The 27,058-nt window shown below is 36.7% G+C and overlaps 1 protein-coding gene across 1 annotated transcript in view; it reads right to left on the bottom strand.

Moving 5' to 3' along the window:
* LOC148956897 (chordin-like protein 2) overlaps positions 1-27,058 on the bottom strand; it is a 349,225-nt gene that overhangs the window by 26,639 nt on the left and 295,528 nt on the right. Inside the window, exon 9 of the mRNA XM_089096722.1 lies at positions 6,652-6,794. Within this exon, the coding sequence (XP_088952848.1) occupies positions 6,652-6,794 (143 nt within the window). The remainder of the gene's footprint in view (positions 1-6,651; positions 6,795-27,058) is intronic.

Genomic DNA, 27,058 nt, shown 5'->3' with positions numbered 1-27,058 from the left:
ATACTAATTCGATTTCTTAGCCGACCCCCTCCCCCTCCAGAATCTCTGGATCTGCTAATATCTCAAAGGTATAATATAAAAAAATGAACTTTTTGCTCCGCTCCCCCGGATTTATATAAATTCGTACTACTGTATTTATGCAAATTAATACAAAAAAAGCTTACCGGAAAGCTCTACGTCACTCTGAAAGATAGACTACCAGTTTCTCCTCAAAAGATTTTTAAGGCATTTACGGCAGAGTTGCTAACGCTGCAGGAGCGTCTTTTGATTTTAAAACCTTTTGTATCCAAAAACGACTGGAACCAGCTTTTCTCACTGGATTCTACCATAACTTCAAGGAATTAAGCAGTACAAAGGCGAGTTGGAGTGGGCTCTCTTGTGGTTTCTGCACCATTACTTAATATATCCTATAGTACTGCGATCAAAGATTGAGGGACCAGAGAACGATCCACAAGTGACAACATTTCAAATACTGAGGGATCCGGATAAGCTGCCTTTTGGAAAAAATTAATTGCAAAATGAAGGCTTGTCACAAAGTACTTTTTTTTACTCAGGAACTATGAATTCTTTGAGGGTGCAGCAATGGGACTATCGCCGGCTCTAGTATTACAAAAGAGCTCAGGCCCTTCTAAGACTATGCGTGCTCGACTGCCAATCGGATATGTAAGAAGAACTTATCATTCCTGTCATTCCAGCCGTTCCATATTCAAGCCTCGCATCAAGGCTTCTAAACATTGACTCCGAACTCAAGCAAATCCGTGAGAAAATTGTGTCTTATGATCAAAATTTCCCTCCTCCTAGTGACCCCAGGCCCGAGCCAATCGCTAATAATCAGGCCATTATTGTCATTCCAAAAGTCCATCTCACCTTAATAATCCTGCAAAACGCCGTCAAGTGATTGACCTTATACCTGGTCATGAATGTATTCAGAGCATAAAGCCCTCCAGCGATAAATTGGTGGTGCGGATTGATCAGACTGCTGCTAAGGACTTTTGCGATTATGTTCCCTCTATTATGAGCAACTGTGACGTCAAAGTAAATGAAACAAATATATAGGTATTGTGAAAGGTTTATCAAATGCCTTTGACGTGATCATGCTAATTGACTGTGGCAATATTAAGGATGCAAAACGAATTGGCAATTCTTTTGGTGCTAAAGTGTTTTTTGAAAATGCAATTGCTCTTGCTAATACACTGAAGCTTGGCGTGAAAGTTGGTTATGAGATTTTCCGTGTTCATGAGTTCCAGCGTCAACCGAGGTGCTGCTATAATTGCCAATCGCCTAATCATCTGAAGTCGTCTTGTAATAACCCTAAACGTTGCTCCCGCTGTGCAGAAGAGCATGAATCGTCGCGCGATTCCCCGTGCCAGGCTACCCCTAAATGTGCATGGCAATCATGCTTCATTTTCTCTAAAATGCCGAATCCTTCGTAATGCCGTAGCTAAACGTTATAGTCAGCTATGAAACTGACTATTAAAATCGAATTTCCTATGTGCTCATTCAACATTAACGGAACGAAGGATAAGGATGATTCTTTGAACCAGAAACTATCTAATTTCGACATTTTGTTTCTACAAGAACATCTTTTACCTTTGATGAGTTTGAACGCCCTTCTCAGGAGTAAAGAACACTTGGTTTTCGCAAGAAGTGCCCGAAAAACTTCTGGAAGACCTTCAGGCGGGCTGGCCTGCGTATTAAAACATAAACTACCCCCGCTATCCCCTGTGTGTTATCGTGAATGTGATTATTTCATTGCAATCCGTCTTGCTAACCTAGTTCTTATTAATGTATACCTCCCTTGCAACCAAAGATCATTTTTCTCTCTAACAAAGTATTCTAAAGCATGTGCTTGGCTAAAGACCCTTTTTATTAGTGTTGAGAGTAATGGATTGGATTGGATCCTTTTAGGTGATATGAACTGTGATATAAACTCTACCTCAATACGAACTGATTTATTTTTGGATTCGCTACCTAGTGGCTATCGGGTTTTGGATAAAGATGCATCCCATTCATACATACATAATAGCGGTTCATTGTCTGATATTGATCATTGTGTTGTTTCTTCTGGTGTTTATATTAGTGATATTCACATTGACCAGGATGAAAGTGATTATGACCATCTGCCCCTTTCAGCCATTATCACAATCAATACGACTAGGGCTGAACAGACCATATGTACTAACTAAAAAAAGTGGATAACAGAAAGAGACTGGAATAAGACGGACTGATCTCAATATTTATCAACCCTTGCTCATCTTTTGTCTACGATTAAAGTTCCATTTAATTTACTCTGTACCAGTGTTATATCCCCACAAGCTCGAGTTCAGCTTAATATATATTAAATCCAGATTGTTTCCTGCCTGAAAAAAGCTGAAGAAGTGGCTGTTCAGCTTTGTCGTTTTAAGCTTAAGACTAGAGGCTCAATATGGAAATCTGACCCTGATTTAAAAATCGTGCAAAATTGTGGCTTAGAATTTGGGTAGCCTGCGGCGGCCCTTTAAGGGGTCACCTTTTTGACATTAAACAGAAAACGACGTTGGAGTTTAAACGTTATCTTCGGAAAGTAAGGTACAATGGCGTAGAATTTCCGAAGACCTCTAGTCAGTGGAAACAAGTGATTAATGTTGCGAAATTTGATTCACCTCCGAATGCCGATCGGATCCCTAATGCCTCTTGGATTAATCATTATAATAAGATTTTTAATATTATGAATTATGCAGTTTACTCTCAGTTTGTTAGCCTCTTTTCTTATGTATTACTTGCGAAAATTTACCAACGCCATGTGCCTCCCGTTTCTGCTGACCCTGTGATTCCTTGTGTTAAGAATTTAAAATCTAAATCATGTGATATTGATGGTATTAGTGTTTTTAACCTTCATATTGACTCGAAAGAATTGATTTATCATTTGCAGTTATTATTTCAAATTTGTCTATGTATGTCTTTGGTGCCTGATTCTTTTTGTGCGGGAGTGTCACTTCGATTCTTAAACGTGGGAAAGATCCGACTAATTGCGCATCATATAGACCTATTACGGTAGCCTATTCGCTGAGCAAAGTTTTTGAATATGTCCTGCTTCCTGAAATTCATCGAAAAGTTGATTATGTGTACAATCAATTTGGGTTTAAACCAAATATAGGATACCAACAAGTGCATCGAATTCTTACTTCTTTTTAAATTCAAGCACAAAAAGATGGATCTGAAGTTCATTTATGTGCGTTAGGTATTTCAAAAGCTTTTGACTCGGTTTGTCACAGCCAATTATGGTATTCTCTTACCCAGCTTGGAGTAAATTCATCTGTTATATGTGTCCTTCGTTTTTGTATGCAAATTCATATGTTCGACTCGGTCAGGTGATATCTTTTTTGGTAATATTCCAATTCGGTCTGGACATAGGCAGGGAGGGGTTCTGTCACCATACCTTTTTAATGCTTGTTTATAACCTGTGCTTTCTCGTATTTTTCCGTCGTGTTTTACGGGTCTAACTAATTTATCTTATATTGCTTATGCAGACAATTCATTACTTATTAGCCGTTCAAATTTCACCCTAGCTAAGTCTACCCAGTTTGTTTCTAAGCTTTTGGAAAAAAATTGGCCTCGTGCTTAATGCTGAAAACTGTGAATATTTAGGTTTCAATGCTAAAAACCCAAGTAGTGATTTGAGTTGTAGTTCTTTTTCAGTTAAGCTGGCTCCTGCGTTGCGTTGGCTCGGGATTAGTATCCGCTCTTCTATTTCAGCTATCCGTGCTAGTGCACTTGCAGATATTAAGAATAAGCTTAAAGCAGGTTATGCTAAAATTGTCCTAAATCGCGGCTGATATTCTCGTAAAGCATTGGCTAAACTCTATCCTACATATTGGGACCATTCCATTCTTTTTCTATCAGGTTTGCGCCCATTTTTCAATACTAGCGATATGCAGGATATTGGACTTTTGTATTTCCGTTATTGTAAATATCGTTTGTATTTGCCTCGTTGGTTTAGAAACAGTAAGATTATTCGAATGTTTAATGCAACTGATATATTGACGTCATATAATAAGTTGGACTCCAAGTTCAAAAATGAGGCCTTCAAGCAGTCGGATCCTTTCCTCTTGTGCCATTGTTTTGATTTATATTTGTAGCTCTTCATATTGATATTGTTTTGCATATGTTTTGTTTTGTATGTCTTTACTTTTTTTTTTTTTGTTACTCCACTTTTTTATAATTTTTAGTGGGTCAAAAATAAATTATTATTATTATACAGTAGTATCGTGCATGGGACAAAGTACGGTAATAGCAGCTTCTAGTACAGTCTAACCATTAGACATAAGCAAGGGACTCTTATTAAAATTGTTACATCCGTCAAATGTAAAAAACTATCTCCAGGATACCTAAGTTTCATGTCAAGAGGGATATGAGAACAAAGGCCACTCTCTTTACAACATCTTTTAAAGTTACCAGGCTGGGAAATGGAAACTTTTAGTTTTCTAAATAATTTTTGCAGTTTTTTCAATGTTTGAGCAAGTGTAAAGTATCTTCTGATAGCCTGTGCTAGAACATCATTTTCTGACAGACCCCCAGCTCTCCACTGTTCTTCTCCATTACTTTTCCCATCCTCTTCCGTAGACACAACATCAGTTTCACCAGAGTCTTCAGCAAAAGTATCTTTACTTCCGGAGTTTTCAGAAAAAGAAAGAGATAGGCCGTCTGAATAATTTTCACCAGTTGGATCGACATCTTCGACTTTATCAAAGGATTCCGAGCAATCTTCTTCATGGATGTCATTGGCTAAGTTTTGAGTGGACCTATGTCAAAGAGCGCCTGTAACAGATTAATGAAGACAATGTTCAAAACAGGAAGTTCAGGAAAGTGTTCATAGCCTAGAGTCACAATGCGGAACATCTTATCTGTCAGTGAAAACTTCCTGATTACAACTTGAATTTCTGGAAGGGGTTAATAGTTGTATGAGAATGATTAATCTTAAAATTTGAAACACTGTGGTACAACCTCTGCTCATATTTCATATTCCTAGGGTAATAGGCAGTGATGCCTAAAAAAACAGATCCTTTTGCAGACCAGCAGTCACAAGTAAACCGAGCCTTAATGGTAGACCTTAAAGCAGCCTTCTGCTTAATTTTTTTTTCTGGCAGCAACATTTTTGTGATGATAGATAGTTTCCCAGGATGGTTCTTTCAAGCCCCCTGTTGTTTTTTAAATAAGCTGTTTCATATCTGGCTTATCAAACACAGAAAGTTGCTATTTGTCCTAAGGGCTTTGCAGCAGATCTTCGGTAGAGCAGCTTATTTTGATCGATTGGAAATAAAGAATGGTCGTTTGTCTCCTAGACAGTATCTGTGCCACTTTGCTGCTCAGTTTACTGAATAATGTACAGTAAGAAATAAGTTGTTTTAGTAGAACTAAACTACACCTTTACCATCCTCCTATTTACACACATACCTACTCTCATCTGACTCCTAGGCCTTAATTCTGCCTAGCTGAAACAATATAGTAGCACTATTTGAAATATTAGACACACTGGGTTCCATCATTACTTATATTCCAATTCTAAAAATTGTATGAAGCGTAACCACGCTTCTTCACAATTTCAAATTATCATTTAAAACACTATAAGTTCGAAATTCTCGAATATTTCATTCTCGCATCACTAAAATAAAATCGGAAAGAGAAGAAAAACAGGTAGAAAAAAAGAGAAACAGAACAAAATAGCTATTATAAAAACAGAAACAGAGAAAAACAGGTAAATAAAAACAGCTCATCTATTTCTGTTCTGTTACTGTTTTTTTTTTGCATTAACAGAACAGAAACAGGTACTTTGAAATAGAGAAAGTGCCCATGCTTACCCAGGAACCCCAAAAATATTTCTATCCCCCACCGGTGGGGGCTTGCGCCCAAAGTTGGGAGTCACGGGTGTTTACTGTATTTACTCCGAAACACAGAGATATTTCCCAAACACTGTCTGTGTTATTTGCTGACACTTTATGCTAAAATCAACTGGTTATTTTAACTTATCTTATTTATTTCTAATGAAACACAAAAAAAAAATATTTACAAAAATCCAGAATATGCGACTTGATATGAAGTCAGGAATTTCATGATAATAATTGAAACATGCAATTGCTCCAAGCTATACAAAAATAGGTTACAAGGTGAAGTTTTTCAAGAACATTTGACAAGGAATGTTTTCTTGCGAGAGTGGATTCGAGGACTCTTATTTTCTTTCACCTAATCTTCTACGTAAGAAAACATTAGGTACCTGCCATATTTGATATTGCTAGAGTTCATAAGAAGAAAATAAGGAAATAATGAGTAAGCACAAAGGTAATTTAGAATCATGTTGTCTGTGTGTCGGTTTTCACTGCAACTTTTTGGCGATTGTCAGGCCCCACTGCAGCCAATCTCACTCACTTATCTTTTATACAGTTTGTGATTAATTCAAGGCCGAACTTTCTTTTCATTTGGCAACCTTTAGTATTTTGTATTGCAACCCGTGATGTTTAAGTAAATTCTTCTCTACTGTATTTTGGAGTTAAATGCCACTTTCCGCCACATTTGCCCAGAAACTAAACTAAACATAAAACTTAAAGCATTTACCGGTTTTTTATTACTGGCAGACACATTTTAACGAACAAAAAAAAGGAAATTTTATTCTTATACCTGAACGTATTCTGAGGAATTGCCACTTCCTTGAGCCCTATGTGCAATAATATCTGTGTTTGGTGGAAGACAAACTGACATATCAGATTCTGGCTTCTGATGAGATTTTGACCTTGATGTACCTGTAGAAATAGTTGAGGATCCTAGAACCAAAAAATTATTAACTAGTACAAAATTATATAACTCTTTCCCTCCTGCTAATTTTTAAGGATTTTTATTTAAAATCCTGTTTAGGGTTCACTCTTTAGGCGATTAGGTCTTTGGAAAAATAATGTCTGTTTCGAGTATGACGTTCACAATCATCCCAAAAAAGTACACCTCTCCAAATTTTTTAAGAGCGAGGGGGAGGAATTTCAAAAATGGGATTTAAGGACAAAAATTCAATGGTATTGCAAGTAAGCTCTTCGAAAAAAAAAATTTCATAGGGATGTCCCCAAGACAAAGATGAATACGGGCAGGTGAACCCGGAAGGGCAATGTCCTCACCCCGTAGGGAATAAAGAGGGAATTGAAATATCCATAAATAGGAAAAATGAGATGCGTCCCATTTTAGTCTTATACCTCTCCCCCGTTTTTCAGGTAAGCATATATCAATGTAACATTTTATATTACACTTCAAATGATTCTGCAATAAGAGGGAAACTGTTATCCCAAAACACGGGTATCACCAGGATGACTAAAACAATCTTTCGAAAAGAAATTAAAGTAAAACTAAAGTAATGTTAGGAATCTTACTCGAATTGGCTCTTTGACAAAGAGGGGGACATTGTTTCAGTATGAGGTTTCAGTACAGGCGAAAATGCAGTGCAAATTACAAATTGCTAGGAAGAAATATGAAAATATTTACTATCTTGTTATACAAGATCTACCAAAGACTAAAAAGAGTAAAGCACAAATAATTAAGAAACAAATTTTAATTACGCTTCAATCTTGAACAACACATAAAAGTAATAACACTCCTCCCCCTACAAAGAAAACCAATTAAATTTTCATAACTAACGAAGCAAATATGATACAATTCAAAAGGTGTTTACTTATTAAGGTCAATTTATTAGCAGCGATGACCGTCGGCGCAGCAATAGGTACAACCTATTAAGGAGTGAGCCAGGGACCTTCCTAAACGAAAGTTTAGAAACGCGTTAGGAAAAACAACGCTTTATAAGAAAAAAATGTCAATTGCGACTGATTTCGGAATGGTAATTATTGCTTCTATTAATTTGGATAGTAAAATGTTATTTAGAAAACAAATTCGAAAAAGACCCTGAAACTCCTTGAAAATGGCATCGAAAAGGAATGAAAAGTACACCATTGAAATCCCCAAAGTTGAAATGCCATATATGTAGATTTCAGCCAACCACCTGGAACAACAATGAAAGTCACATTTTTGTATGCGTGACGCTGTCTTTTTTCTTCTTCATCGCGGCTAGTGAGGCACTGGAACATCAAAGAGCTGCACAATTTTATAATCAAATTGTTTTGTTTTTAGTATTTTTTTTTTATAAATTCGACTTATTAAAGCTGTAGCAAAGTGCCAAATCAAACAGTTCCTGGTAACGAACTGTAAGTAAGGAGCGACTCGGCTTAATAGTAACCAAAACTCTAAAAAAAGAATTTTCATAACAAAAGACACATAATAAGATTGGCTTTTTATGCTGAGTGTATAAAAAAAAAAATTATTTTTAACAAAAGTAAAGAACGAAACTTTATCTTGAGCAGAACAAAACAAACTAACAGAAATTATAATGAACAATGAACTAACAGTTAAAAGAAACAGATATTAAACTTAATAAAAAATGAAACAAATAATGAAATTATAATGTACCAAAATTAAAACTGATATTTAACTCATCTTAAAGTAATCACACCATCAGATTCAGTGTATCAGAGAACACTACTATAGATGTTTCAAGAGGTTTCATCACGGATGCCTGTTTATTTTGTTATTGTTTTTCCAGGGGTAATTGTTCACAACCAACTATTTAAGAAGACCGGGAGGGGGCCCATTCGAACGGAAATTAAGTTTTAGTGCCCTTTAAGTGACCAAACAGATTGAAGGGCAGCTACCCCTCCTTATTCCCCCAAAATCATCCAACCAAAATTTTGAGACAGCCATATTGTTCAATATAACTGAAAAGTCCCATAACAATGCCTGTGGGATGACAAAATTACCACATCCCCTGGGAAAGGGCTGCAAATTATGAAATTTGCCCATTGTTTACGCATATCGTAATATTTGTTATTGGGAGGTAACCAGACATTTTTTTGGAGGGGTTGAATTTCTAAGGGGCACATTTTCTGCGAGGGGGGGGAGAAATTTTCCTCGGGGAGAATTTTCGTAGGGAGAGAAGTTTTCGGGAATGAGCTATCCAAGGAAAATTTTACATGAAGGGAATTAGCCAGAGATCCTAACCAATTTCTTTTGTTTGTCTCACTATTTTCTTTGGTGACTCAATTTTACATTTGCATATGACCCGGGGAAATTTTACGAGAGAAATTTTCAGGGGGGTTAGAATTGTCTTAGGATTTCACCAAGAAAGGGGGGTTCCACGGGAGAAACTTTCCATTGGGGGAGGGGAGTCTCTAGGAAAAATTTCCAGGGAGGGGATATTTCCGGCATGACTTGAAAAACAATTCAGAACAAAAACACAGTTTGTTTTCAAACTAAAGTAGGCTAAGGATACTTTTCCAGATGGATTAGTTCGTGGAAGTTATCCAGGAGTAATCAAACAGTTCGTGGTAACGAACTGTAAGTAAGAAGCGACCCGGCTTAATGGTAACCGAAACTCTAGAAAACGGAACTTTGATACCAATAGATACATCAAAAGAATTAGATTTTAATGCTGATTTTAAATATATAAGTTTCATCAAGTTTAGTCCTATCTCTCAAAAGTTAAACGCCTGAGAAAATTTGGCTGATTTTCGAAAAAAGGGGGAAACACCCTCTAAAAGTTATAGAACCTTAATGAAAACCACACCATCATATTCAGCGTATCAGAGCAACACTGCTTCAGAGGTTGCGAGCCCCTATCTACAAAAATGTTGAATTTTGCATTTTTTGCCAGAAGAAAGATCACGGATGCGTGTTTATTTGTTTTTTTTTTCCAGGGGTGATCTTATCGACCCAGTGGTCCTAGAATATCATGGTAGGGCTCATTCGAACGCAAATTAAAAGTTCTAGTGCCCTTTTTAAGTGACCAAAAAATGGAGGGCAACTAGGCCCCCTCCCACGCTCATTTCTTCCCAAAGTTCACCCGATCAAAATTTTAAGATAGCCATTTTGTTCAGCATGGTCAAAAATATGATAACTATTTCTTTTAGGATGACTTAATCTCCCGAAGTCCCCGGGGGAGGGCTGAAAGTTATGAACTTTATCTAATGTTAACATATAACATTGGTTATTGGGAAGTATACAGACGTTTTCAGGGGTTTTTTTCTGGTAGTGGGGGGGGGGTGTCGTTGGTTATGTGGGAGGATCTTTCCATGAAGGAAGTTTTCATAGGGGAAGGGACATTGCTATGAAGGGGGCGCCGGATTTCCCAGCATTATTTAAAAAAAAGATCAGAAATTATATATATATATATATATATATATATATATATATATATATATATATATATATATATATATATATATATATATATATATATATATATATATATATATATATATATATATATATATATATAAAAACAAGTTTTTCAACTGAAAGTAAGGAGCAAAATCAAAACTTAAAACGACAGAAAACATTACGTATATGATTGGGTTCACCTCCTAGTCAATACCTCGCTCTTTAAGCCAAAGATTATTTAGTACTTTCATAAGAGCTATTTATTCTAATTAACGGCATTTGTAATTATGGGGTAATTTTTAAGAATTGGAACAAAATTCAAACTTTAGCTTAAAGAGCAAGGTATTGACTAGTGGGCGAACACTCTAATATACGTATTAAAAATATATGAATATAGAAGTTCGTTACGTAAGTTAATTCGTAAGTTACGTATATTTATTACTAATAAAAACGTTTATAAATAAAATTAAACAAGTTTAGAGAAAGCCATTTAACCAAATAAAAGTAAAATTAATATTCGAATTTTGTTTTAATTATTCATGTACGGTGAGCCAAAATCAAAACCTGCATTAATTCAAAAACATTCAAAAATTAAATAATACAAAACAAGTTTTTTTAACTGAAAGTAAGGAACGACGTTAAAACTTAAAACAAACATAAATTATTCCGTATATGAAAGGGGCTGTCCCCTCCTCAACGCCTCGCTCTTTACGCTAAAGTTTGACTTTGTCATAACTCTTATTTTTTAAACAATGAAAAACTTTAGCGTAAAGAGCGAGGCGTTGAGGAAGGGGCAACCCCTTTCATATACGGAATAATTTCTGTTCGTTTTAAGTTTTAACGTCGTTTTTTTTACTTTCAGTTAAAAAAAAATTGTTTTTTTTATTTAATATTAACCAATACTACAAATGGGTCAAACAAAATCGAAGTGTAATTAATCAAAAAATATATTTTTCAAAATAGGATTTATTATTGGAAAACAGAGGAGTGTTTGATCCTGCGTGACTTTTTTTTATTCCCCCTCCTCGATACCTTGCGCTTTACGCTACAGTTTGACTGTTTGTCCCATATTTTTTTCAGAACGACTTTTAAATAGAAGGACCGTTAAATTAAAATACGAATCTTTTTTTAAAAGTCCTAAACAAAAAATGTTTTATGGGGAGTGATGTGTTCGGGAAGGAGGCAGCCCTCCTTCCCGAAAGAACAGAATGGTTTCTGTTCGTTTTGGGTTTTGGTGTTGCTCCTTACTTTATGTTAAGAGACTTTTTTTTATTTAATGAAACAAAAGAATCGACTCTCTATATTAGTTCCAGTGATATGAATTTCATTATGCTCTGATTCAGCGAATCAGAGAAATCCATTACCGACTTACTGCGAAATAAAGATGGTATGGACTAGATCTTTTCTGTGAATAGGGAAAGCATAAAATACGTATTCTGCCCAGTATAAAAAAAAATTAATAAATACTTGAACAAGAAAACACATCTTTCCTTGCACAGCGCGGGAACGAACTCGAGAACTCTTGATTACAAAGTTGTGGCTTGTTCCACTACGACGGCACAAGGTGACCAGTAATTGCATTTTAGAACAAAGTGATGTAAACTGGTCGGAAATATAGTGTAAATATGTATGGTTTTGCTCAGTATTTAGTGGAGTCATCGTCATCAGGCCTCGTTTATTTTACTTATCAACGTTGTGCCGTATTAAGCCAGTAAAAAGAAGTGGGTGTATCCATAAATTAACTCTAGTGGGGAGGGGCTATGAAGCTAAGATGAAAAAATTTGTTATGGAGGGAGTTCTCTTGCCTTTATTGTTTTTTTTTACTGTGCTGGGATTGGAGTTCTCCTATAAAGGTTAATAGTTTCTTAAACAACATTGACTTCCTTTTAATATATAAATAAAATACATAGATATGTATATAAACGGTTAAACTGCTAACTAAGACCTATTACTGGGAGAATAGGGCCGTTTTTTCACTCATCAATGTGCTAAGATCTTTCATCTTTTGTCGTTTTATGCCAAGGTCTTTCATCATTCTGCTCTGATCAGCGGCCTGAGAACAATAGGCCCGTTTTTTAGCACTAAGATCTTACATCTAAGATCTTACATCTTTCTGCAAAGATTATCGTTTTTTAACTCATCTTTTTTCTAAGATCTTACAGCTCACAGATGTTAGCAAAAAGTGTGAAGACCACCACTGTTTTACCATATAGAACAATGATGAGAGAACTTGGATGATCTACTCTTCATTGTTCTCAGACCGTTGATCAGAGCAGAATGATGAAAGACGTTTGCACAAAAACGGCCAAAGATGTAAGATCTTTGTTCAAAGATTTCACTTTTAAGCGTTTTCTGACAAAAGATTTAAGATCTTAGCACATTGACGAGTGAAAAAACGGCTCTATGATGAGCATATCATCAAAGTTCTCTCATCATTGTTCTATATGGCAGAACAGTGGCGGTCTTCACACTTTTTGCTAACATCAGTGAACTGTAAGATCTTAGAACAAAGATGGGTTAAAAAACGATAATCTTTGCAGAAAGATGCAAGATCTTAGATGTAAGATCTTAGTGCTAAAAAACGGGCCTAATGTTTGTAACTCACGGGACGTGTGCACACACCGGTGGGCCCTTTTGAGTGCGCATTACAATTTTGTTATAGTTTTGTATATTTACTGAAAGTAAATATTTTGTATATTAACTGAAAGTAAGCAGTAACATCAAAACTTAAAACGAAAAGAAAATGTTACGTATATGATTGGGTTCACCCCCTTGTCAGTACCTCGCTCTTTAAGCCAAAGATTTTTTAGTACTTTCATAAGAGCTATTGATTCTAAGTAACGGTCTTTGTGATTAAGAGGTCGTTTTAAAAAAATTGGAACAAAATTCGAACTTTAGCTTAAAGAGCGAGGTATTGACTAGGGGGCGAACCCCCTAATATACGTATTAAAAATATATGAATATAGAAGTTCGTTACGTAAGTTAATTCGTAGGTTACGCATATTTATGAATAATAAAAACTTTCGTAAATAAAATTAAACAAGTTTCGAGAAAGCCATTTAACCAAATAAAAGTAAATTAATATGCAAATTTTGTTCTAATTAGTCATGTACGGTGAGCCAAAATCGAAATTTGCATTAATTCAAAAACGTTCAAAAATTAATAAAAAAAAACAACTTTTTTTTAACTGAAAATAAGGAACGACATTAAAACTTAAAAGGAACAGAAATTATTCCGTATATGAAAGGGGCTGCCCGCTCCTCAACACTTCGCTCTGTACGCTAAAGTTTGACTTTCTCACAACTCTATTTTTCTTAAACAATAAAAGACTTTAGAGTAAAGAGCGAGGCGTTGAGGAGGGGGCAACCCATTCCATATACGGAATAATTTCTGTTCGTTTTAAGTTTTTACGTCGTTCCTTACTTTCAGTTAAAAAAAACTTGTTTTTTTTTATTTAATTTAAGCAAGGATGGAATTTTCCAAGGGAGAAAAGATGCAACGGAACTTTCCATTGAGGAATATTTGTGGAGAGGGATGTTCAATCAAGGGGAGGTAAATTTCCTATTATTATCTGAAAAACATTCGAAATTTAGTTAAAAAACAAATTTTTTCAACTAAAAGTAAGGAGTAACATTAAAACTTCAAATGAGCAGAAATTATTCCGTATATGAGGGAAGCTGTCCCTCCTCAATACCTCGCTATTAACTCTAAAGTTTGACCTTTTGTCCCAACTTTTTCAGCACGACTCCTGAAACACAAGAGATGTTTAATTAGAACAAGGAACTTTGTTAAAGTAATAAGAAACTTTCTGTTCCCGCTTATCAAGCCCCCCACCCTAAATTTTCAGAAATACCTTTTTGTAGAGTATTTTAAATGAAAATATCCATTTAGGTGCTTTGACTGAAAAAATAGCACAAAATCTACCCCTGCAATTGAAAGATTAGTCCACCCCTTAAGTTTTTTCAGATTGATGATCCTAGCCTACAACTAGCCTAGAAGAAGTCTAGAATAGGCCTAGTTTTATAGTGTGAGCTATAATGAAAAAAAAGGAGGTGCACCTAGTAACCATTTAATCATGATTACATCAATACCTGCATTCTATTAAAGAGCAAGCCACGGCCTATGGTAAGGGAAGTTTTAAAAATACGTCTTTAAAATGATCACTTTTATTGCATGGGTAGCACTGATGTTGCTTCTTTCTTTTTTTTTTCTTGGGTTCTTGTTTCGTCACCATCAGTACGGCGCTGGAGTAATATAAAGAGCTGTCTAATGGTTCACTTGAATGCTAATTTTATATCCAATTACTTTTTTTGTAATTTGACTTGAATTTGGCAACATAAGGTGCCAAAAAACGCACTATGGTGTCATTTCTGTAGTGGAAAGGCTGGAAAAAATAATAAAGGCTACATTCATATTCTCCATGGTTAAAAACACTAAACCTGAAGTTTAGTATACCCTTCTTGTATACTCTTTCTGGCATCCCCACTCAATATTTTTCATAAATCGTCTGCTGAATAACAGTACAAAGGTGGTTCTATTCACTAGGCTAGTTCTAGTTGCAAAACAAATTCTAGGCTGAGCTAACGACACCAATAAAAACAAATTCAGTGGGGAGAAGCTAAATGTATTTTGAATATCTAGAGGGGGATAAATCAATTGTTTATTTATTTATTTTTTGTCAATGAAAATACTTTATTTTTGTCAATGAAAATGAAAAAGAGCATTTCCAATTAAAAAGCTCTAAAATAAGTATTACTTGAAATCCAGATGGGGACCCTAAAAGGGAACAAAGGATCCCATCCCACAATTGACGCCACTGCAACTAGCAAGCAGCTACAGCTTCCTAGATACATGTTTAAAGACTCAGTTTAAACCTATTGATCATTTCAGTAGGATTTTTGTGGACTTATAGTTGAAAAAAGCATAAAAAGGCTGTATCGAGTGGTGATCAGGCTTAGAGGTCTCGGTTTTCATTTGATCTCCAATTTTCAGCATGCAATAAACGCAAAATTTATAACACACTTTTCTATACAAGCTTTTGCCGTATAACGGTAATAGATCTTCGGTACGACCGTGGCAAACTAGGATCAAAGCTTAGATAAGACAAATTCATTTTTAAAATGCGTATCCTCCTTCAAGCTGCCATCCATTTCGAATTATCAGTTGTCCTAAAGGGTTAAAGTCAAGGAAAAATAAGTTGAAACAGCTAAGGGGGATGTAAAACTAATTTAAAAGGCAATATATGGGATCCAGATTGTCAAAAAAAGGCGTATGTGCTATATCTCAAGAATAGCTATGGGTATTGCTTTAGAACTTTCAGAAAAAGTTATTGGGATTGTTGAACTGAATCAAAACGTGCATCCAGGGTTATCAAAGGGCGTTTCTGCGGTTTCTAATGAACTTCTAAGTTTACTAAGTTGAAACTTCTTGGGCATGTTGAGCGGGATGTTTAACTAAATAACAAAACAAAAAATTACAAAGAAGAGAAACTAAATCAATAAGAACTAAATCAAAAGAAGAATAAGAATTAAATCAAAAGAACTAAACATTGATTAACTAAATCAAAAGAAAATATGTGCATCCAGGTTTTCAAAAGGGTGCATCAGTAATATCATCGGATTGTCTAGGAGTAATAGTTAAAATTTTCAGGGCTTGTTGAGATAAATCAAAAGACTCTATGTACATCCAGACGGTCAATTGGCCATACCAGCAATAGATCAGGAGCATCTAAGGGTATTAAATTCATACTTTTAGGGTATATTGAGAGGGATGTTGAATTCTATCAAAAGAAAATATACGCATTTTAAGGAAGTGAATTTGAAAATTCTACGGTATGTTGAAGGGGGGGGGGGGGAGGGTAAATTAACTTTTTTCTACATTCAGGAACGTAACATGCTGGTGGTCAGAATGATTTCAACCCTATAGAAGCCCAAAGACTGTGAAAAGTTTCATTCTATCAATTCGATAAAATTTTACGTACCCATTCAACCAAAGTTCTATAGTACAACTATTATCAAGATGTATTGCAAAATTTTTATCCAGTAGGTAATAGGAAGCAAAAGTCTTGTTTTGAAGTTGAAAAATGAAATTGTAAGATCTTGACCTACACTAATATATTTCGTTAATTTACCAAAAAAGACTATGTCAATTGAAAAAACCCATACTCAAGCAGAGGCGTCATTTGCTATGGGGCAGGAGGGCAACTGCCCCTAGAAGATCTCAGTTTGCTCCCTCTCAGACCTCAGTTTTTTCCCTAGCTGAATATTAGTTTTTTTCAAAAACTTGCCAAAACTAAGATAAACCTATGTAATTCAAGCATCAACAGAAACAGATCAGTTTTTTTTTTAATACAAATTCATCTTTATAGTACTATAAAGTACCTTTATAGTATTTTTATACTACTAAATAGCACCTTATGGTACTAAATGGCTTTTTTTTTAGTTTTATTGTCATTTTCACTTGCTTTTGGAAAATTGGCTTCAAATTTGCCCCCCCCCCTCCAAGATTTTGACGAAATTACGCCACTGTACTCAATTTTTTTTAATGATTTAAGATTTTTTTCCCCACCTCAAGGGAAATTTTCCTCAGTGGAAAATTCCCTCCCCCCACCGCGGAAAATTCCCTCTCCCTTTCGTAAAAGACAGATAAATAAACAGGTAATAACACATTGAACTCTTATGGTTCTTCACTATAAGCAACATTATAGCAATGCCTCCATGGGTGCCCAGCCCCCTCCTGGCTGACTGATGCTGCCTTATTTTTTATATGTTTGTTTGAGATTTCTTTTATATAGCATTAAAAGTGCCAATTGGACCAGGTAAGCCCCCCCTGGAATTCAGCTTATGGGCGCCAATGACTTAAACAGATGAGTAGAATTTTCAGAGTAGAATAATCGGAGGGGGGGGGGGTTCGGTCTTACCCAAATCAATTTTGACTATTAAAAAGGGCACTAGCCCTTTGAAGTTTCTATTACAGCGCTCTATAAAAACCTTATTTATTTATTTATTTTTATTTATTAACTGAAGACCCGTCTACAAAAACTTGAAAAGGACGGAGCAGAATATAATAAAAAAAAAAGAAAAGAAAAAAAAATAGTACGAGACAAATATCAACAAAACCAATAAGTTCAAATAAGAACGTCAATTATAAATAAATCAAGGATAAAATAGGAACAACATTAAACAAAGCAAAAGCAAATTCACACATACAACATCAACATATTCATACACAATTATATATAAAAAAAAATAAGAAAAAAAGAAAAAAAAGAATAAAAAAAAGTTCAACAACAGACGAAGTTATTGCACTAGAAGTGGGCCTAGCTCATGACCAGCTACTTTTCTAGTATGTTTTCCAATAACTCGAGAGATAGCTATTTCTGGGTCTCCAATTTATATATTTTAACTATAGGAGAATTTCTGTGCCAAGGTGGTAGACGTAGTAAATATTTTACAAAACGGAAAAACAGCGAACAGATTTTTGACTTTTCAGATTTTGTAAATATTTTCCGAAATGGGGCGATGAACAATATATGGGGGAGGGCTACTGCATTGAGCAGGCTAGCTAAGAGATGACGATTGAAGCGGAACTTGCAAGTGACAATAGAAGCGTAAGATGCTGAAATTCGACGGTTAAGATGCTCAATGAGAAGAGATCTAGTGCGACGTAAAGAGGATCCGATGATCCGATGAGCCTAAGTATACTATATGATCAGCAGGCTGAACCGTTGAGCTCCCAAGTGCTATTGAAGAGGAAGTAGGACTCTTCCAGTTGAAAAGAATTATTTTGGACTTCGCCAAATTGAACAAAAGCCCAACCTTGAGGTATTCATCTAGAAGGATAGCAAAAATTTCGCTGATTCGTGGTAGCGTACGACTGAGATTCAGAATATCATCCGCGTAAACCACAAACGACAGATTAGTAGATGCCAAAATTAAAGAGTAGGGGCATCGGTCTTGAGCCTCAAGGTCGTAATTATTGACGAAATTGGGGGAAGAAACTGCACCTTGTCGAGCGCCTTTTAAGACTGGTATGAGCCTTTTCTTAGGAATCGGATGCAAATTTTTATCTGGCGGAAGTTTCAGTCGAATGAATAACTGTGTATCCATATCCCTAAGTGTACGAATTATATGCGGGCTCAGTCCACGCCTACCAGCTTTAAGAAACATTGCAGAGTAAATGAGTGAGTCAAATGCGCATCTTACGTCGTGGCCAGCAAGAACTAGACTTTCTCCCGCAGAATCGACATCAATAAGAGCGTTTGCTACTACAGTGAGAGCGTCAGCACAGCCAGTTCCTCGTTTGAAGCCAAATTGGTGTGGGGTGTATAACAAGTTACTCCGAGTTCGTCTCTAGAGAGAAGCTCGAAGAGCTTATAAAGAGAGGTTGCGACGGTGATGGGCCGAAACGAGGTATACTGGGGTACTGCTTTTCCCTTCTTAGGGATTGGACTAAGGTCACTGATACAGAATGTTGAGGGCACAGTGCATTGAGTGAATATAATCTGCATTAGCAGTGTGAGGTGTTGGGTTAAAAGAGGGTTTCCATTCTTTAGATGCATAGCTCCCACACAATCAAAGCCGCGCGAAGATTTCCACTTCAATTTTTGGGTTGTTTTTTCTATTGCTTAAGTTATATGCCCCCAGGGCATAACTTACAGCCCTTGCCCTGAGGGGTGTGTGTGTGGGGGGGGGGGTTGATCATCCTCAAAGACATAATATCCAGAACTTTCAACTACGTTGAAAAAAATGGCTATCTCAAAATTGTGATTGGATATGTTTGGGGAAACGGTGGAAGAGAGAGGGAGATTAGTTGCCTTCCAATCAGTTTCGACTAGCCTATTAAAAGGGCACTAGCTCTTTCAATTTGCAATTGAATGAGCCTTTTTTGAAGTTTCTACGACAACATTTTCTATAAAAAAAAACCTTATATGCCCCCAGGGCATAATTTAGAACCTAGCCCTGAGAGCTCTGGGGGGAGTGTCATCCTCAAAGACCTAATTTCCAAAACTTTCATCTGCGTAGAACAAAATCGCTTTCTCAAAATTTTGATTGGATGTTTTTGGGGAGATGGTGAGCTTGAGAGGGGGGCTAGTTGCCCTCCAATCACTTAGACTATTAAAAAGGGGACTAGCCCTCTCAATTTCCAATTGAATGAGCCCCTTTTGAAGTTTCTACGACAACACTTTCTATAAAAAACCTTACATGCTCCCAGGGTTTAACTTATCATCCTTGCCCTGAGGGCTCTGAGGGAATTGTCATCCTAAAAGACAAAATTTCCAGAACTTTTAACTACGTTGTACAAAATGAATATCTCAAAATTTTGATTGGATGTAATTGGGGAAATGGTGGGCGTAAGAGGGGGGTTAGTTGCCCACCAATTACTGTCAACTATTAAAAAGGGCACTAGCCCTTTCAATTTTCAATCGAATGTATCCTTTTTTAAGTTTTACGACAACGCTTTCTATAAAGACCTTATATGCCCCCAGGGCATAACTTACAACCCTTGCCCTGAGGGCTCTGAATGGGTTGTCATCTCAAAATTTTGGTCGTGTGTGCTTGGGAAAATGGTGGGCGTGAGAGGGGGGTTACTATCCAACTCCAATTACTTTCAACTATTAAAAAGGTTACTAGCCATTTCATTTTCCAATGGAATGATTCCTTTTTGAAGTTTCTAAGACAAAGCTTACTATAAGAGCCTTATATGCCATCAGGGCAAAACTAACAACCCTTTCCCTGGGGGCAGTGGGGAGGGGGTGCCATCATTAAAGACCTAATTTCCAAAACTTTAAACTACGTTGACCAAAATGGCTATTTAAAGATTTTGATTGTATGTGTTTGTGGAAAAGGCGGGCGTGCGAGGGGGGTTAGTTGCCCCTGCAATGACTTTCAACTATTAAAAATGGCACTAGCCCTTTGAATTTCCGATCGAATGAGCCTTTTTGAAGTTTCTACGACGACGCTTTCTATAAAAGTCTCATATGCCCCCAGAGCACAACTTACAACCCTTGCCCTGAAGGCTGTGGGGGAATGTCCTCCTCAAAAACATAATTTCTATCTAGAAATCAACTATGTTGAACAAAATGGCTATCTCAAAATTTTGATTGGATGTGTTTGGGGAATTGGTGGGCGTGGAAGGGGTGTTAGTTGCCTTCCAATCACTTTCTACATTTAAAAAGGGCACTAGCCATTCCAAATTCGAATCGAATGAGCCTTTTTCGAAGTTTCTACGACAACTCCTTCGATACGAAGTGCCCTGATCTAAAGAAAAAAAATAATAATATATTGTACCAACATTGATTTTTATTTAGGCAGCACTATTGCGCTGCCTATGATAACAAATATTCACTTTTATAATGCTCATATCCCTTTTTGGCTTGAGGTAAACACAAACTATGCTTTATATCAGTATCTTTTTGACCATATATTGAACGATTATAACATACGTGGAACTTTAAAATTGCTCTTTATTCTCCTTTGAAGGTTTTAATTCAAAATAGCCTGCGGATTTAATTCAACGTTCTCTCTCAAACAGCCCCAGAAAATTCCATTTTCTTAATTCCGACCAATCCCAAGACACTAGGTATGTATTAAATGCTTATAACCCTTTTTGGTTAACAGTAACAGTAACACTTAATTTATTTTAAAAAAAAGTAGGGGAGAAGGAGGCGAAATTGGACAAAAGTGAACTTGGACATCGAACCTGACGCCTAGCCTATTGCTTCTATCGATCCACAAAAAATAGGGTACCGTAGATGATGCTTATGTATGTCTACATTGGCGGTAAGTTTGAAATCTGACAGAACTGTTAGCTCCAAAGTAAGAGGTAAGAAAGTTTTTTGATGCATAAAAAAATTTGGGAGTCTCAAGATCAGCTCGATTCGCTGTAACAAAAGGTGGTAGCATTTCTTCGTTGTTGATGTTTTACAGTTGTTAGATACATCCTCTATCTATGCCCTGAGTTTGATTTGTCTATTCCAAGTACTTGTTCTTTCAGGACGCCATTTTTTAAACTTGGTTCGACATGGGCTAGATTGGACAGCAATTCGGTGGCGACTTTGGACACTGTCCAAGGTTGCCCCGTGTGTCCAACTTCACCCAATACCATTTTTGTTTATAATTTTCTGTTCTGTTTTCATTATAATGTAGAAATTTGGATGATTCTTCTTTGATGTTTAAAATAATTTCTAAATTAATGTTATATGGCATTAAGTACAATAAATAACAATGGTATTATGCGTAGAAGGAATCATAAGATGTCTCTGACAGAACCATAAGTGAGAAAGTTTATAGATTCCTGTAGTCGGATTGAGTTTAAGAAAAAAAAAGAAATATATTCAAAACTAGGTTTTTATATTCTCTTCTTTTTTTTCTATTCAGTTTCTATAAGGATCATGGTTTGTTAGATGGTGAATTTATGTTTAGATTTTCGGTCTGAACTGCAAAAATTACTATACTTTTTTTTCTCGGTTTTTCTTTTTGGGAGTGGAATACTCCCAAATATAGACCCTTACGTTAGGTAAGTGACTTTTACCTTATATGGAGCGGGCTATGTTTCTTGGATGGAATAGTTTTTGTGTAATACGATGGATTTTAATATATTATAGCATTAAAAATAAATATTTACCAGTCAAAAGCAAATACCCTTCATACCTTTACCTTACTGTTTTTTTTTATTAACTAATTTCTTTTTTTTTCGCTAAATTTCTTAGTTAACTTTTAGTTATACTTCAATAAAACATATTCTTTTTTGCCTACTATGAAATAAAAGGAGTCACCTTTGACACAGAACATGTCATAGCCTCTTAAAGCTATTTTCAGGTTATTTCCTATGCATTTACTGTTTGTTCTTTCTAGTTGGACAATGGTTCGCAACTACATCAGGAGCCATGATGTATCCGATGACCGAATCCATGGAGAAGGCGGTGAATGCAGTCTTAGAGCGTAGACTATCTATTAGAAATGCCGCAAAGAGCTATGGACTGAAGAAATCAACTGTCAACTACGCTCTGAAAAATCAACAAGGAATTGCTGAAGAACCTCGAGCAAACCCAGTTACACCCCCAGGTCGGACAAGCCCATCGCCCAACCTGAAGAGAGAAACGGTTTTCTCTGACAAACAAAAAAAAGAGATTGTAGAATATCTTCTAAAATGTCCACTGATGAATCACGGCTTCACTCCAAAAGAAGTGAGGGAACTTGCCTTTGAATGGGGCAAATTGATTGGCGTCGAAACGCCAGAGAGTTGGGTGCGAGACGATATAGCTGGGGTTGACTGGATCTCAGGCTTTATTAAACGAAACCCAGAGCTATCTATTCGCAAGCCTGGAAATACCAGCCAGGCAAGGGCTGATGGCTTCAATTCAGTGCTTGTGAATCTGTTCTTTGACAACCTGCAGAAGCTTTACGAAAAATTCAAGTTCCCACCAAAAGGTATCTGGAACTGTGATGAGACTGGGGTTCTTACTGTATTGCCAGCTCCAAAAGTAATCGCAAGGAAAGGATCAAAGCAAGTTTCCCAGACAGTGTCAACAGAGAGAGGGGAAGATGTTACAACATGCGGGTTTATTTCAGCCACTGGTCAAGCTCTTCTCCCCGTTTTTATAATCCCACTGGTGAAGGTTAACAACCGGCTTTTTCGAAAAGGCCCTCCAGTATGTCTCGGGCTTTCTCACCCTAGTGGTTGGATGACTTCCACAATTTTGTACCTTCTATTGAGGACTTTATCAAGCTGATGAAGCCATCAAAAGAAAACCCTGTGCTACTGCTACTTGACAACCACGATAGCCATGTTTCGGTGGAATTAGTGCGGCTGTGTAAAGACAATTGGGTCCACCTCCTGACCTTTCCTCCCCATTGTTCCCACCGCTTACAGCCATTGGACTTCTTTGTCTACGTACCATTCAAGTTTGTGATGAGAGAATCACTGGACACCTGGCTGCAGATCCCTCCAGGTCAACGAATTACGATTCATGAGACTGCCCAGCTCTGCAAAGAACCATTCCTTCGCAAGTTCAATCCAGAAAATATAACAGTTGGTTTCACGAAAGCTGGAATTTGGCCCTTCAACAGAAGTGTATTTTCTGAGTTAGACTTTCTACCTGCTGAAGTGACAAATCGTCCACCCCCGGTTGATTCGTTACTTGATATGGAACCAATATCCTCTCCCTCTCCTCCTCCACCTTCTCGTCCCAAAACGGAGTAAGGAAAACAAACTCCTGAAACGGTAAGACAATATCCGAGAGCAGATGACAAAACCCAGAAGTAATGCGAGAAAGCAAGGTCGAACTCGTATTCTTACCGATACACCCGAAAAAGATGCTTTAGAAGCTGAAGCACGATAGAGAACGGAAAAGCAGAGTAAAAAGCCTTTGCCCAAGCATCCCACTGCCAAGAAACGAAAGCAAGTTGAATTTACAGGGGAAAGTAGTGGTGGTGACGTTGAACTTGATGATAGTTCATCTGCCAATTCTCTACCCTTCCACGAGGCTGATAAGGATGAGGTAGACAAGGACATTCACACAAGAGACTTTGTTGTTGTCAAGTTCGAGCATGGAAAGAAGAAAGGCCATATGCATTATGTTTGGGAAGTTATTGGTACTGTAGAAAAGAAGTTTGCGAGGGTTAACTGTCTCCGCAAACAAGGGGTTAAATTCATGTTTCCAGAGCTTCCCGATATTGCTGACATTTACATTACCGACATAGAGCTGAAGCTTCTTGCCCCTCTTCAGCTGGTGGAACAAGTCGTGCAGTTCGAGGGCTTGTCTTTGGTTGTGACCTTTCGATATACGCTTTGAAATGACAATTCTAGTTGAAACCCAGAACCTGTGCAATGTTCCTGGCTGATTATTTGTGCAATTTTGAGTTTTCATATGATTTTGAGTGATTATGTATCATTCTACGGAAATATTCTGTATTTGAATAAAGTTTAATTGCTTAAAACTGTCTTGTCCAAGGTTGCCACCATGCCTGTTCAATTTTACCCCGTGTACTGGGTGAAACTGGACACTTGACAAGGTCCTACTTTCATGGTAATCACGCTTCAGGGTGATCTCTAAAAAATCTGAAAAAGATTTACCATTATTTACCAGACATTTACCTTTCTAACGACCCATACTAAGTTGTTTTATGTCAATCCAGTACCAATGTATGCTTTGAAAACTAAAAAGTGTCCAAGTTCACCCCGTTCTCCCCTATGCATCTTCGATTCCCTGAAGCAAACTTGTACGGGAGAAAACCCTCCAAATAAATCAATAAACCAGAAAAAAAGGAAAAAAAAGAGCTCAACTTACCGGACCCGAAAACCACCGGACCTCCAAACAGCACCCAATAAATTTATAATATTTATATTCGTTTATATATTCAGCTGCAACTAAACGGGCAAAAAAAATAATGGATTTTTTTTAGAATCTCTAAGCCCTTTACATTAAAATCTTTATTATGTCATTAGAAATGTCCGGTAGATAATATTTTTCGAGGTACTAAACTGTATATTTTAAGTTTTAATAGTTTTGCTCTCTAATTTCCTTTCAATGTCTGAATTCCAAAAATCTATGGATTTCGTTCAAGATTCTTCCCCCCAACAACCTCTGAAAATTGCATCCCTATGAATTCATCCAATTCTAAGATACAAAGTATGAATTTTCCAATTAGTCGATCCATGTTTGGTCAAGAGTTATCGGAAATTTGATTTCTTTTTTCTAAATCATACTTAAATCAGATATATTCTTCCTTATTCAAAATTTTTTTAAATTAGGATCGATAATCCCCACATCTTTAATGCTGTCTAAACTGTCATTCCCAAATTTTGATTTTCATGTTTTATTAACCAAAAAATTCATTATTCCATTGAGTTAGCTCGTGGTCATTGGGCTTCGTTCAATTGTATACAAAGAGTTCATTGGCATGGTCTAGCAATAGTATATAGGATGCTAATTGCCATCGCATATAGATTGGTTTTAGTGGAGAGACATCTAGATGGGCCGTCCATTACTGCCACAACCAATACAACTACCGCGCTCATTGTTCACCATTCGCTAGTGAAAATGGGCGTCACTAAGCTTAACATGCTGCCGTACAGCCCATATTAGGGCTGTGATATGGCCAAATCTTTTCATTCCAGAGAATTAATAGATTGCTCAAAGAACTTCACCACGGAACCCAGTATGTGATAAAAGACTTTTCGCCTACACGTGTACGAGAAGTCCCCATTGACGCCTTCCGGGAAGCGAGAGGTGGTTAAAACGTCGGCAGAAGTGCATTGAATAGGAAGGACAGTATTTTCAAATTTGCTAACTCTTTTATACGTTTATACTGAAAAAATGATTATCTACAACGAAATTACAGGAATTGCTGGGGCAGAGCCATAAATAGTGAAATTAAAACATAAAACACGCAGATATTATTGCGTATGAGAGGGGGGAGGGGTACCTCATTCTCAGCCCCCCCCCCGCTGTTTACGCTAAAGTTTGACTTTGTGTCCTATTTTTTTTTTAGAATAACTGCTCAAACCGAATCGTTTTTAAACTACGATAAATGTTTTGAAGAAAAGTGGATTGCGCAAACATTATGAAGTGCAGATTAGGTGGATTATTTCAAATAATCTTTAAGCACAATAAAAGCCATAGAAAACGATTGGTCGAAAGCACACACCAAAAATATACAAAAGGCAAACATGTCTTCCAACTCCAGTCCAATCTATTCGGAGCTCCCCTCTTTACACCCTCCCCAGAAGTTCCAGCTTCCCTTATATCTTACCTTGCGATTTCCTCACATCTCTTTCGGGGACGACCTACTTTTTGCTTAGCTCTAGATATTTCGCCGAGGAGGACGGTCTCTGGAAATCTTACCTCCTTCATGCTCAGAATGAGTGCTAGCCATATATCCCGTAAGCCTTTCTCTAATTATAGCCCTAGAAAGCGAAATTGAACCAAATTTTTCGTAAAGCTGTCTGTTTGAAATATGGTCCGTCAGACAGGTACCGATAAAAATCCACTGACAATATCTCTGTAGAGCATATAGCAAATCCTTCTTCGTCTTTCCGAGCACCCAATCTTCAAAGCCATACTCGACCAGAGTCATTAGTGTATCTTCCAATACTCTAATCCTAGTTTGCAGACTTGTCTTCCTATTCTTCCAATTTTTCTCAACAGGGAAAAAACACCTCGGGCGTTGGCTATTATGCTTTTGATATCTGGTACGCTCAAATCACAAACATAATCTAAGTGTTAAAGAGTTTTACTTCCACATTCGATTCAATGCTCTCCCATAGCATTTGCTGCGCTCCTTAGGACAAAGTCCATCAAAATGATCCATATAAATGGGGATTGAACACAACTCTGCTTAACTCCCGAATTCATACAAAATCAGCTACAAACCTTATTTCCTACCTTAACCGCAGCAATGATAAAACTAATAACTTTAATGTATTCATCTGGTATTCACTAAACTTAAAGCATTACTCACAAAAATTATCCCATTCATCTTCTACATTGTCATATTTTAGACTGTATAGTTTAGTATTCATCTGCTCCTGGAAAAATTCTCTCAAATCCTAATCCTGGAGTCCACCAACGTCATAGTTTTCAGGAATGTAGTTACCCTTCCTAAATTTCAGATTTAGAATAACCCTAGACAATACTAGATCGTGATTTTTTCTCTTAATATAAATAACAACACTCCTCCATGCCCTAAAATCTTGTATTCATCCTGCCTTCTTCGGTTCGTAAAAGCATAATTAATAAGGCTATTGATTATGCCACCCGAAAAAATGTATGCATCCTTCCCAATAATTAAATGAAAAAAAACAAGTTTTTTCAACTGAAAGTAAGGAGCAACATTAA

The sequence above is a fragment of the Artemia sp. Qi Xiang Cuo genome, chromosome 1, assembly GCF_049724085.1.
Source record: "Artemia sp. Qi Xiang Cuo chromosome 1, ASM4972408v1, whole genome shotgun sequence".
NCBI classification, from domain to species: domain Eukaryota; kingdom Metazoa; phylum Arthropoda; class Branchiopoda; order Anostraca; family Artemiidae; genus Artemia; species Artemia sp. Qi Xiang Cuo.
This window is presented reverse-complemented; position numbering and strand designations above follow the sequence as displayed.